General features: G+C 37.8%; 1 protein-coding gene across 1 annotated transcript in view; it reads left to right on the forward strand.

Moving 5' to 3' along the window:
- Positions 1–15,063, forward strand: part of TRIO (trio Rho guanine nucleotide exchange factor) — a gene marked incomplete at its 5' end in the record, with an annotated part of 463,708 nt that overhangs the window by 252,563 nt on the left and 196,082 nt on the right. The window contains 1 exon segment of the mRNA XM_072411970.1: positions 14,428–14,618. Coding sequence (XP_072268071.1) covers positions 14,428–14,618 — 191 coding nt within the window.

The following is a 15,063-nucleotide window of genomic DNA, read 5'->3' on the forward strand; positions in this document are numbered from 1 at the left end:
TAGTTTTCCTAGCAATAGCTGAGAGTAAAACGTGCTAATCGTTTGGTGCCTCTAGTAAACCGGACACCCCTTAACTCCACTAAATCAAAAACTACTCATTCTGACGTGAATGGTATATAATTCAGTAAATATCTATGAATATATTTTACCACTTGCCTCCAAAATTGCTTTATAATGGGGCATTCCCAGAAATTTTGATAAAGTGTAGCCGTTTGGGTTCCACATTTAAAACATGCACTCCTATCTGAGAGACCCATATGATAGGCTAATTGAGGTGAGATTTAATTCTTATGGAAGAGTCAAAGGAACATTTATATATACTGAACTGCTGGAATAGCCTTCCAGGATAGTCTGTACATTCTGATTTTTGAGACTGCTAAATTAGGAAAATGTGTCTGCCACTTTGCCATGCTCACCCTAGAAGTTTCAAAGTTTAAATCAGTTGGAGAAACTCAAAATAATTTGGAGATAGCTTTTGTGGGAACCTGAGGGGACAATAACATCCTATCTAGTGGGTTATCCCAATCACGAGGGGCTAATTGTCTAACAGTTCTTACTTCATACACCCTCACTTGAATTAGTAAAAAAAATACTGTCCGCCATAAAGGGGAACCGATTTTTCAGTTCTAGAAAAGAGTATACCTTGTGAGTGTCGGGGTTAATTAGTAATCTGATTGAGGTAAGACCTCGCTTGGCCCATGTCATTAGCAATGAAGCAGCATATCCAGGTGTAAAATCGGCATTGCCTGCCAAGGGGAGATATAATGAAGTATGGGCATTAAGTAGTTCTGTTTTCCGTAAAAAGTGCCAGAGTTGCCACATGGAATAAATTAAAGAGTTCAATTGTATCAATTGCAGGAGTTGCTTGTGGGTATGTAAAATAGCCATGGGATTCTGGGAAGGATATAAAGAGAAATCCACCCGCAAATTTATATAAAAAGATGTGCCGTGTATCCGATCTTTTAAGATACGTAACAATGCTGCCTGATTTTAGAGAGTCACATCGGGTACATATCGGTACAATATGTTTGCCACCTCAAATAAATGAGCGAAATAAAAAGGTAAAGCGTTTTAAATCTTTGGTTGGTAACAAAATTGGAAGCATTTAGAAAAGGAATAGTAACCTGGGAAAGGTGATCATTTTAATTAGCACCACTCGTCCCATAAAAGGGAGCGTAAGGGGTGCCCCCAAAATTTTTGCATTACTCGTATAGCTTTTGTAAAATTCAGCGTGTAAAGTTTTGCAGGGTTTTTAGGGATCAGTACTCCCAAGTACCTAAAGTAGGACTTAGCCCATTGAAATGGGAATAAGGAACTCCAGCTTGGTTTGTGCTTGGGAAACAGAAAAAGGGCAACAGATTTGTCAATATTTACAGTATAAGCTGTAATTTTTTGAAAGTCCTGAAGCGTGGACATAATGAAGTGTAAAGACTATTTTGGGTTAGCAAGAAAGAACAGGATATCATCTGGCAAAGCAGTAATCTTCGTCTCCACAGAACCAAACTTTATACCAGTGAATCTAGTGTCTAGTGTTCTAAAATATGCAATAAGGGATCTAATGCGAGATGAAACAACAAGGGGGATAAGGGACATCCTTGTCTTGTTCCACTATGCATAGCAATAGCTTGCGAAAGCTGATTGTTTACAATAAGATGCGCTGTGAGATGGTCATCTAAAAATTTTATATAGGTTTGAAAGCGCATACCAAATTGTCTATTAGCGAGCAATGAATGTAGATACGGCCATAATAACCTATCAAACACTTTTTCTGCGTCGAGACACAGAAGCACATGGTTTTTGTTAAACTTAAGTGTGGTTGCAGCAATAGCTGTACGTATGCCAATGGAAATGTGTTGATTTCTGAGGGATCCCAAATGATGAGTAGTCACTTGAGCGGGTAGTATAGGTTGCAAGCGACCTGCCATAATTCTCGCCATCACTTTATAATCGGTGTTAAGTAAAGCAATTTGCCTATAGGATGAAGGGCACTCAGTGTATTTATAAGGTTTAGGAATCAATAAGGTGTGGGCTTGGGTAAATTTGGAAAAGATATTTGGTTATCCAAGATACCGTTATCAATTTCTAACAGTAAGGGGGAAAGATAAGATTCCAGTGGTTTAAAAAATTCAGCCGGTAAACCATCTGGGCCTGGGGTTTTATTTAAGGGAAGGTTTTTAATAGCTCTTGCAACCTCCTCAATGTTTATCGAGGCATTTAGGCATTCTTGCTGGGACATTGACAGAGTAGGATATTCTACTTTTTGTAGAAACGCTGCAATGTCAGCTTCTGAAGGAAATTTAGCAGAGTAAATTTGCCTAAAAAAGGTCTCAAAGATATTATTGATGCCATCATGTTTGTGACATTTGATACCCGTGGAATTTCGTAACGTATGAATGGAACGTTTGGGTTTCTGTGGAGACGCTAAATTAGATAAGAGAACCTGTCTTGTTCCCCCATCGATAAAATTTATATTTAGTATTGCGTGCTTTAGATAATGCCTCGGTGTGTAAATGATTATCCGAAATCATTGCTGCTTGTAACCAGGCCCATTTAATAGAGTCTGTTGGATCAGGTAAATGAGTTCTGTGAGTTGCCGCCACATTGTCATATAAGGACTTGCATACTTTTTTGTTTTCTGTTCTTTGTCTAATTACATAGGCTGAAATCTGGCCTCTCATAACTGCTTTTCCCGTTTCCCAAAGCAAAACTGGGTTCTCCTAGTGCTGGATGTTCTCATCCTGGAAATTAGCCCAGGAGGTTAGTAAAAAAAAAAGATTGTAATGCTGGGGAGGAGGATAGGTATGTGGGGAAGCGCCATCTAGGGGTTTGAGCAATTGGATGTGCCAATTCTAGTTTCATCAATACTGGGCCGTGATCCGATAAATAGATCGGCTGATACACCGTTTTTGAGATTTTGTGGATGAATGAGTCAAAGGTTAAAAAAAAATATATATGGGAAAAGGTCTTATTTACCTTGGACCAGCAGGAATAATTTCTCTGGGTTGGATTGTGTGTTCTCCAGGGGTCTAAGAGGGACAATGAGTCCATAAAGTTGTATAAAACACTTGAGCCAGAAGTGGAGTGCGTTTCAGATCTATCCACTTTAGGGTCTGGGGCTAAATTAAAATCCCCACCTACTATTAGACTTGAAAAATCACCTGATAAAAGTAATTCTGAAATTTGTATGAAAAAGTGGGCATTAGGGCGATCGGGTGCATAGATATTAAGGAGAGAGTAGGTGGTACCCTGAATAACCATTTTCAATAACAAATAACTCTGAACTCTGTTCTATATGGACATCAAGTTATTGGTAAGTTAATGATTTATGAAAAGATTATAGCCACCCCTCTTTTCTTCTTGGAGTAGGAGGATGCAATCACTTCACCAACCCAGGACCCTGGAAGACGCAATGGCCCTGATTCATCAATGAAATGCACGTACGCACGCGCCAGACAGCGAAGTCTATTACCGCGAGTCGGGCCCGAGTTCTAGTGAACTCGCCTGCCGGTTTCCCCGCAAAGATCGCGAATACGCCAATTAAGGCGCTCATTTTCAGCTGCACAATTCAGGAGATGTTAACCTCAATGATGAGGTGATAGCAATTGATTAGCGCACATCTCCGCACCCTGTTCTGTGTTCTCCAGTCCATTTTACAGGTCATTTTACAGGTCGTTTTACAGGAATCTTTAGTGCTTGATTTTTTTTTTTTTGTAAGTAATACTTTTTTATGTTACATTCTACTCCATCACAAACAAAAAAAGTAAGTTTGCTTGAATGGTATGCATTGATGTGATTTTTTTGTAATCCTCATGATTGTTAGCTTCATCTGTTGCTGCAATGTTTTTGTGCCTGGTTTGTAAAGCCAGTTTATGTAGTTTAGCAATTCTTCAGCAATGTGTTGTCATTTTTTCCATAAGTATTGAGTACAAAAGTCTGCATGGTTTTCACACCAAACTCCTTCTTAACCCCCTCGTTGCCTTTGTCACATATTGGTATTTGAATGTATTATGTACATATTCCATTTCTGAATAAATTGTCATGATTTCTTTTTTTTGTTTGTTTTTTTTTTATAGCCTGACATTTGCACTCATGTTGATTTGTCCCCACACAACTCATGTGTTCATTTGTAGTTGTGTTATAGGTTTGTTGTCATTGTGCTGTGCTGCCTGATCTTAGCACTATAGTATACAAACACACTTCCACTTGCTGTCCAAACCGGTTGTCAATTAGTTGTCCAGATGAGTTGCATACTCATTCTAGCACACCTGATGGTGATGGAAGGAGGTCCAGGTTGCCAAGCACAACATCAAAGCACATTGATTGCCAAGCTCACTAGCAGGGTCTCACATTCTTAGAAATGAACAGATGTTATGTTGTTGCTTAACTTACCTTGCTCATAAATACTGGAGTGTATGCATTATTTAGTTGTTTACACAAAAGAAATAGTACTAGTATATCAAAGTTCCAAGGCCAAATCCACTTTGTACCAAACATTGTATTGCTTTTACACCCCTTCAGGGTGTTTTTGCAGATTTGAATGGCATTTTAGATCTTGGCCCACTATATATAATTGACTTAATCACCACAGCTTGGTAGTGGAAGCACATAAAGGTGGATTCCTTCTTTTAACCAGAAGCAAAATCCTCCATGAATGTTGCTTGTAGCCAAGCCCATGATATCCAAAATCATAGGAAGAAATGGGCAATCCTTTCAATGTGAAGCAATAGGGTCCAAAAAGCCCTCTTTGCCTATTTCTTCTTCTAATTTCTCTTTTCTATGTATATGTACACACATCTAAATGCATACATATGCAAAACATGCAAAATACACAAAAAAATACAAACTTACCTTATTGGGGACTGTGCAAAAGTGCAGTGCATTTTTCAACTGATAAAACAGTTCAGGTGCACGTAGCGGGTCCGCCGTAGTGCACAACTATGAGCTACACGCTCCTGAAGTTTGACGCACAACTAGCGCATCAAACAACTGTGACAACTATACGCATCAAACAAATAAGACAATTGTGCTGTTTTTAGCTTTACAAATAATTCAGAGGAAGGAACAGCTTAAAAACAATCACAATTGTCTTTTTAAACTGTGTGTCCTGAGAGATTAGAAAGGAGATCAAATAACAAACCCCCAAAAAACAAACGACAACATTTTAGAAACAACTTTATTCAAAAGAAACATTTACTAAAAGGTCACAATAAAATATAAAAACACATCAAAACCAAAAAAAAACACACAAACAATATGGCCCAACAAATATTGCATTCAAAAAATACTTACCAAACCAATATGCAATTTTGCCCTATCTAGGGTGGAAAACTGGATTAGAAAATATTTATGCAGGGCAAACATTTCAAAGTGGTAATGGAAAGGCAAAATTTTGCAATCAAACATGGCCACAAACACAATAACATAGCATTAACATTGACTTCAAAATTGCAAAATAGACATTAAAACATTCAAAGTAAAAAAGATAAATAAAAAAGAAGCTATTGTGCTAAATGGTAAGCAAGGTATCAAATGCAGCAACATAGATTAATTAGGATAACACACAAAACAACAGAGAAACAACAAGAAAAAGACAAAAGGAAAAAGCAAGTTAAACCACACCCTTATATATGCTCAAATTTAAGCGCACAGGTGATAGAAATTCACTTGCAATTAGCACTTGCGTAGTCTGTCAAAATTGGCTTGTTTTTTTTTTTTGCGATTGGACATTTCATTATCATTGATTGATATGATCCTTTAGATTTGTACACCAGTAAACAGATTATTCTAGTAATTAAAAAAATAAAATAAAGTTGGGGAGGATTTAATGGTAAAATTTTTTTATATATATATATATATATATATATATATATATATATATATATATATATATATTAAAAAATATAAATAATACAAGCAAACAAGAACGTGTGTGCGCTTGTGATTTTTGTGGGAAAATCTAGTCCGATGGCAAAGCCGAGGCTTCGCCCACGGAAAGTCGCAAGACTTACCCCGAGGCGGCTCCTCCGATCAGGCATCATAAGCCTTTAGATAGGCGCCTATGTAGAGGAGCTGAACTCGGTTAACTCTTTCCCAACAGGAAAAAAATAAGTGGTTTTAAAATATGCTTTTTTCTTAGCGCATATAGATGTTTTAAACATTTGAACAGCACAAACATTTTTTTTAGGTCTAAGGGTAATGTGTGCCATTAGAAAGAATGCTTTTTTAGGGGAACAGTGACTTTTAATGCAAGCTCACCAGTTTAAAACTGCCGGGGATGCGAGGCTCCAGCAGCGAGCTCATTCAGTTGCTGAATTGCGCAACGGCTTCTGATTTCCGATCGCGAATACGAATGCTTAGTGAATCAGGGGCAATTTATCTCCTGTCTTAAGATGAGTTTCCCATAGAAAAACCACATCTGGGTGGAGAGAGTGCAAATGGGCAGTAATTTGCGTGGTTTAATATGGTGATTGAGGCCTCCTATGTTTCAAGTAACCAAATTAGTTTCCTTTTGAACCGCCAGGGTATGGATATTTGGTACACTAGGATCAGACGTCGTAGAGTATTTTCAAGGAGGGTACTTGTTCTACTAAATAGTACGCACCAATAATGAGCAGGATTGTCCCAGGCCATCCAGCACATAAGTAAACAATAGCAATTTGGAGTAAGTGAGTGACACCTTAAAGACCTAGTTTGTAAGATCATAGCAAATATCAATATTACTCTCAAAATAAGTCATATAGGTTTTTCTAGGCCCCACCCTGAGGTTATGCCACACAGCATTTCAGTTTCCTAATATTGCACCCTCTCTGTCCCCACTCTACCCCATATTTATTAATCCAGTTTTTTGACCTGGGAAGAGATGATGCTTTTTTGAGCATTTGATCCAACTTGGGATGAAAAGGGTCCCTGATTTCCTGAAAGGAGAGAACTGGTTCCAGATTCAGGATCTGGCGAATATGAGTGCCTCAAAACCACTGGGTCTATGGAGAGCAAGGCAGGTTGTACACTTCTACACTCCCTACCACCTAGTAGAGATTTTGCAAGATCTTTTCACCTTTTAAAACTCTTTACGCAGGGGCAGGCTCAGATAGACAAGCCCTGTCATCCATCTATGCCTTGATTAACTGCCCACTAGGGGACTCTTCACCTACTTACCTTACACATTGGGAAGCTGACTTGAACATCACATTGTGATTGTCTGTAGTTCATTCCAGGAACTCCACTATTGAGATACTTACCAGATGGTACCATACACCTTCTCAAATTCATCAGATTTACCCTACGGTCTTGGATCGCTGTTGGCGATGTGAAGAAGGAGAGAGCTCCATGCTCCACATATTTTGGTCCTAAACTGTGTGTCCATTTTGGGGCGGAGGTGAAGGAAATCATACAAAAATTTACAGACTACACAGTGCCGGACGACCCAGCATTTTTTCTGCTTCAACATCCCTTACACTTAAATTCCATAAAACTTTGGTAGTCAAACATTTACTGAATGCTGCCAAACTCTGTATTCTGCTGCTCTGGCAGTCAAGCACCTGTCCTTCATGGCTCAGTGGTTTTGCATTATTAACCCCCCTGGCGGTATGATTATTTTAGTATTTTTAAATGTCAAAGCAGTACATTTGACATTTAAAAATATTTATTATAAATTTCCCAGCGCACGCCGCCCGCCCACACACACATGCATCTTCATCTTGGCTGACTTGTATCGCCAAGGGGACACAGATGCCGAGCCAGGGGTTCGTGAGGACCAGGTAAGCCCTTAATTCCACCTCGAGTGTGGCTCAGGGTTATGGCATTTTATAATGAAATTTTTCCGCCAAGTGGTTTAATGCTGATAGAAGACCTTACTGCTGGTCCCTATGACAGGAATGACAAGTTTGAAAATAGATGGTACTATTGGAAAGAATCCTTGACTGTTTGTTTCTAATTATCAAGCTGTTAGAAAAGCATCTGGCCAACGATTCCGGGCTGTGTGCCATCGCAATTTAAAACACTTTTTGTTCTGTCCAGAGGTGTCATTTTCAGCAGCTAACTAAGATAGCAGCAGCCCCTGCTTCTCTTTAGCCGTGCAGCCTGATAGATTTATGGCATCCCCAGCATGCCTTGTTAGGCTGTGCACAGCTGAAGGGGATTCTAGAGGCTGATCAGCTCCAGACTCAGCCCTGCACTGCTATTGACTGCTGGGACTTTAAAGCCTCTCTGCTCCCAGTCACCAGTGCCTGTTATAGCATTAAGCTGGGCTTATCTGTGCTGGAGAGATTCTGAGTATTTTTCTTTTGCTGACCTTTGCCTGTTCCTGACAATCTGCTTGAACTCAGCCTGGACCGACCTTTGCCTGTGTACCTTGTTTGGTCTGTGTACCTCTTGTGTTTGGCTTCGGCTTGTTTCTGGATTCCCTGGTAATTCTGTACTGTGTATCGTTGGGCTCCTGGTAAGCTGCCAGCCTATCTCCAGACACCATCCCTTGTGCATTAGGTCCTGGGGGCAACTGAGTGCTGGGAGATGCTACCAATCTCCCGAGGCTGAGGGGGGGCTGCCAAAGGTGAAGACTGTGGCATTAGGGGGGACTGGTGTCTGGAGAATACTGGTACTGACAAGAGCCTTACACAAACTAATGGTGACTGTTCTAAAACTCAATGCTGCTCATTACTCAAAATGTTTTTAATCCACGCTATGACCTTTTGGATTTAATAATATTTTAGGTTTCCTACCTTGTAGAACATGTACACCTGTTGGATTGCTTTTACCATAATAATGTTTTTGCTGTGTATTGATGATGTAACTCCTAAAGATATCCCATAAACCTAGTTTGTTATGTCTTTTCTTTTTGTATTGTAATATGAAAATGCAAAAAATGTTATAAAAACCCTGCTTAATTCCACCTTTTTGCCTGGTATGTCTGGGATTCCTAAGAGATTGGCAAAGGTGTTCATTTCTTAGGATATGCTTTGGAACCTGCTTGAGCAAGTCAGGTCAATTCAGTTTTTTAATTGCTATAAAGCTCTGCATCCTATGATGCAATTTATTGAAGACATTTATTTTTTTATAATGGTTTTTATTGAAGGTTTTAACATAAGCACAGTAAATAAAATTTGTATATTTCTGAACCCCTGTGTGCCAATATTTGTAAAACTTATCAATCGAGCAAACGATCAAAGATAAGCATTCTTACATATCTACATTATGTTTGAACTCTAAAAATTAAATGACAAGAAAAAGATGACAGGATATATTTCATATATACAATTGAGAAATGGTCATTCTAGCTGCAAACAGGATATTGCAAATACTACCTTGTATTGGGGAGGAAAGTCATCTATAGCAATGCTAAAAAGAGCTAAATCAGGGTTGGGCCTGGTAATAAAGCCAGTGAGGTCAGAAATAATTCTAATATCATAGAGGCGTGAGAGGAGAATTTAGCCAATTTTGTGGGAGTAATATGCCCAAATCAATTTTCCATTGTGAATGAATTTAAGTTTCTACCCAGTGTTCTTAATTTTGCAGTAGATTCTAAAAGAAAGAGATCCCGTTTAGAGGGAGCTTGTGAGGAGATAATCATCCATGCTTTAGCTTCATCTGTTACATTTATGAGATCTTGGGATATAATTCCAGTGGTTAATTTAGAATAATTCAAACTGGTCCAATACCAGTAGATTCAAAATAGGGGGTTTCTCGTGTAATACCCCTTTTATTTATGCATGAGGAGACCGAAAGATTGGGATTAACTAGTTTGAACACTTTAATAGGAATGGGAATAGTAATAGTAAACCTGCAAAAAGTAAAAGTAGATTGCAAAATATTCCAGGCTGATACTGTGGCTTGAATAGGGGGGAAGTTTGAGATTTTGTTAGTGTTCGCCTAAAAGCAGGTTATCAAAAGGATAATTATTGTTATAGTGTTTTAATTGATCTATTAGAGAAGCAATATAGTAATCCTTAATTTCTGGCAGCCCGGTACCACCCACTTAGCAAGATTTATTAAGCAGATTACGTGCTATTTTTTTTTTTTTTTTATAATTCCATATAAAAGGCTTAACGATCATAATAAAAGGCTTAACCGTCACTTAAACTCTGCGGAATATATAAAGGATTTTAGGGTAAAGTCATCATTTTTAAAGCAGCTATTCATACAACCCACGATAATTCCATTTTTCCTATTTTGGACAAGTTAAGTGAAACTGTGTAGTAAAAAAAAAAAAAAAAAAAAAAAAAAAGAGCAACCCTGGGAGGATGATGTTAACAGGGTAGCTTTTGCCAATGTGTACAGTTGGGGAGTTGGAGGTAATTACTTTTATGCTCCATCTATCAAGAAGAGATAATCCAAATTCACGAGACAAAACCATTTGTCATTTGCCTTCTTTGATTATGATAAAGTAATGGAAGTCCAATTTGTATTCAATTTTACGATTTTGGGAAAAGCAGTTTTAAGTGCCATGATTTTTTTTTTCCTTTCGTTTATTGTAATTGGTTTGCAAACAGGGTAATAATGGAATAAGGGTCAGGTAGAGAGTTCCATTGTTTAACCGATTTACATTTGTTCCAGTCTTTAACATGTAAAAAGTGAATCCGGGTGATAGGCAGGTAGCCTGTGATCCCTGTCAATATTCAGTTACCTCTTTGGGTGTGTTTGGTAAAAGCAATACAAAGAGTTGCTGCAGATAGGTATCAACTCAGCTTGAGAGATTTTTTAATCAGTCCCTTTAAATTTGATGTTATTTCTGAGGGATTTGTCCTAAGGTCTGCTATTTTTAACTGCATCTTGTAAACATTATTCTGCATAGTATTATGAGTTTGCCAATGTATTATATGCCTGAACATATTCTGCCATTTTGTCTTCCACATGGCCAATTCTTTGACCTAGCCTATGTAAATCAGATTGGAATTGGTGCATCATATAAAGAGAATCTTTGTGTAAGAGAGTTTCCTAGAGATACAAGTATGCTCTTTAATGTGGTGTCCGGCACTGGTTGGTCAAGTGTAGGAAAGCTGTCTGTTTGATCCTGTATCCCCGCCTCTCCCCCAGGATATAAATATGATCTCTCACCTGATGGTCTGTGGGTGTAGGGATCATACAGCGTTGTTTTGTTTTGGCAGGGCTGTTATTTTTGGAGGAGCCTCTAGATGCATGGAGCAGACCGGAGCTCCAATTTTAGTTGGGGTGAGAATCATGTGGTGCTATGATATTTTCCCTGGTCTCCCTATGCACAGGAGAGCTGCAGGTGCCAACTTGGATGTTTTTTTTTTTTTTTTTTTTTTTTTTATCCTTGCAGTCTCACCTGATTCTGTCAGTGCTCAGTGGTATCATTTAAACCAATTACTGATATTTTTTGCTCTTTCAGACCATAAGGGTCTAACTCTCCCCCACATCATTTTTTCAAAAAAAATTATACTCTCCTTTGTTTCCTCAGAAAATCCACAAGGGTGATGTATTTTCTAGGTCTATTATATTTAGGTGGCTTGGACAGACCATTGAGGACTCAGTCTACCAGATTTGTTAGTGTGCCTTTTGACATCTAGCTTCGGTTTTCACGATTTGCAATACTGCCACCTGGTCATCTGTTCACACAATCTCCAAATTATACCAGAAAGATGTTGAGGCTTTTTTTGTAGCCAACATAAAAAGTAAAGTCCTGCATGCAGTCCCCAGTTCACTTTTGGGCTTGTTAGGGCTTTGTTGCTGTTGCCCACCCTCAACTGAACAGCCTTTTCTGATTCACACGTCCCTAATTGACTCCAAAGAAAGGATCTTAAAAATAAAAACTCCTTTTCTCTGGGTTCATTAGAGGACCTTACATACATTTTTGTTTACAAACATAAATAGTCTGAAGTTTGGTTTATTACCCACCAACAAAGTAGAATTCAATTTAAAATTAGGAAAACATTTTCTTTTAAAGGCCATCATTGCCACTGGTTTGTGATCTTAAAGGCATGGTGACCCCAGATTCATCTATATTGATGCATATGATTAATGATTAGCAAATTGGTGATTAGATTTATTGTAAGCAGACTCAGTTTGAGAACTACTGTGTTTGATTTAATATATGAATGTTCAGTTGACAAACAGCTACACTCATTTTACCTCTCTGTATTGATAATGTGTGTGCTTTTAAACTCTTTGAAATGTGCATGCTAGAGGGAAAACAATAGTATCTGTGTGTATTAGTGTTTTTAAAAGCTCGTGTTCTCTGTAAATTTGTTATTTTGGATCAAAACTTCTCCCACACCTGGGTATGCATGTGTATCTGTCAAAAAAATTTACCACTTTTGTAGAAATACAGTGTGTATGTAAACATATAAATTCATGAAAAAAGTGTATAAAAATGTACTGGATACCCTATTTCAGTCTAAGGCTTTTTCTTATCATGACATAATAAAAATGATCTGGTCCTTAGCAGAAAACTAAAATTTTAGGCAAATATAAGGTAATGTAGACAACACTTGACATAAGACACTGTCAAAAATTTAGAATGCAGAAGCAATTTGTGTAAAACTACGTTCACTCTTACCACTTGCACAGGAGTTAGGGAGAAAAGTAGCAGTCAGGTTCTGTTAATCAAATGCATTTGAATAATCATCAGAAAGTGTTACTGCCCCATATACATGAGGACTTTTTTTTTTTTTTTTTTTTTTTTTTTTGCTGGTCTGGAGCATTCATGCGTATGTTAAAAAAAAATGTTAAGGAATAAAGCCATCAGCAATGATCTTAGAGAATAGAATCAGATGTGGATGCCCATTGCTATGATAAAGGTTATAAGTTTATTTCCAAACAATTGAAGTGCAATATTCTACAAGGAAAGATTGTTCACAAATAGAGTGTTGCCAATTTTCCCAGCAGCGGATGTCCCAGCAAACACAGTGTAATCTCAGATTGTGCAATGTTCGGAGAAATTGCAAAAACTCAAGAGTTACATCTCTCAGACACTATATGCCATAGTTAGATGTTAAATGTTCATAACTGTACAATTATATCAAGACTAAACCTGTATGGCATATTTGGAGGGGTTACCAGGACAAAGCCTCTACTCTCTACAAAGAGCATTGGAGCATGGCTTAGGTTTGAATTTAAACAAACCGCAAGACTTCTGGAACAATGTCCTTGGGACAAACAAGACCAAAATGGATATTGGCTATATTTCCAGGTTTTGGCAAAAAACAAACACCGCACATCCTCACAAACTCTTCATACCAACTTTCAAATACAGTGCCCCTGATTCATCAATAAAATCCGCGCTCGCTGGAAGCGCGAAAGTACGCGCGGCCATCGATCGCGGATTACCGCGGTCCGGGTGTGCCATTAGAAAGAATGATTTTTTAGGGGAACAGTGACTTTTAATACAAGCTCGCCAGTGTAAAGCTGCCGGAGATGCACGGCTCAGGCCGCGATCTTTTTCAGTTGCTGAATAGCGCGATCGCGTACGATTTCGGATCGCGAATACGAATGCGCGACCGATAATCCGATTCTGCTTGATGAATCAGGGCCAGTGTTGGTAGTGGGTAGGTAATGAGTTGGCCTTGTTTTGAAGCCACAGGATCTGGGCATCTTGCAGTCATTGGGCCTTTAATACAGCTCTCCAAGACTGGAGAAGAGAATCTGAGTGATCCAGCAAATCTGGAATGGATATGTCTCAGGATTGAAAGCATATACCAACTATTAACAGTTTTCTTTTTTTTTTTCAAGAAATACATTCCGGGTTTGCTGGATCATCAAGTTCAAACTTTACTAAGTTTCTGATCTTATGAGCTTCTCCAGTCTTGAAGCGCTTTTTTTTTTTTTTTTTTTTTTTAAATCAAGCCTGCTGAGTCAACTATGAACTCCTCTGTATACTAAAGTATTCTAGAGTAAAAGGTTAGGTCATCTATGTGACAGCTAAAACTTGGCCAGAGCAGGGTCATACAACAGGACAAGGATCATACATCAAGTGATTGCAGACCAGATCTACAAACGAGTGGCTGAAAAAGAAAAGAATCAAGATTTTGCAGTGGCCTAATCAACAGCTAAACCTTAACATCTAGACCATCAACTTAATTGAAATGTTGTGGCGAGACCTTAAGATAGCTGTGTATATTCACATGCTTGCAAACCTCAATTAACTAAAATAATGTTGGGGAGAGGAGTGTACCAAAATTCCTCCCCAAAAATTCGATTGCTGAAAAAGTCATACAGAAAACTTTTGCTTCCAGGAATTGCTTTTATGGTGGTTCTACAAGCTATTGGGGTGTACGTCACATGTGGTGTTTTTCACCCATGGCTTTTCCATGTTGTCATTTTTTTTATTTTTTTTTTTAATAATGGGTTAGAATTGATCTATTTTAGAACATGCTAAGAACCAGATGATGATATTTTTATGTTATTTTGTTCTAATATGTAAAACCTTAGAATAATATATACTACATTTAAAACCTATTTTAATTTCTATTGCAGGGTTTGATGAGAACATTGAATCTCAGGGAGAGCTGATTCTACAAGAGTCCTTCCAAGTGTGGGATCCTAAAACCTTGATAAGAAAAGGCCGTGAAAGACATTTGTTTCTTTTTGAAATGTCTCTTGTCTTCAGTAAAGAAGTGAAAGATTCAAGTGGACGAAGCAAATACATTTACAAGATGAAATTATTTGTGAGTTTCTGTGATACTTTGTTTTAGGACACTTACTCTTGAGGCCAGCACTATGATAAGTAACCTCTTGCTGTCCTTGTATGTTCAGTGAACTTAAAACAATTTAACAGAGATAATATTGTTTATTAAAACACCTCTACATTTTCTTTTTCGCATATATAAATCTATAAAAAGTAACTTTTTTCACATTAAAATAATTTAATAAAGGTGTGTATGTATGTTTTTGTGTGTGTGTATATGTGTATGTATGTGTATATATATATATATATAATATATAAAAATATTATTATTTACTTATTTTTTCCCCCGGAGCTGTTTTTGTGCTTTTATTTATCTTGTATTACCCCAACTTTTGTTAAATAAATTGTTCTATTGGTGGTTACAATCCCTAAAATGACCTAATGATGGTCATAATTCCTGGCTTAATATTTTTGATCCTTACATA

This window comes from Pyxicephalus adspersus, chromosome 5 (assembly GCF_032062135.1).
Source record: "Pyxicephalus adspersus chromosome 5, UCB_Pads_2.0, whole genome shotgun sequence".
In the NCBI taxonomy this organism is placed as follows: domain Eukaryota; kingdom Metazoa; phylum Chordata; class Amphibia; order Anura; family Pyxicephalidae; genus Pyxicephalus; species Pyxicephalus adspersus.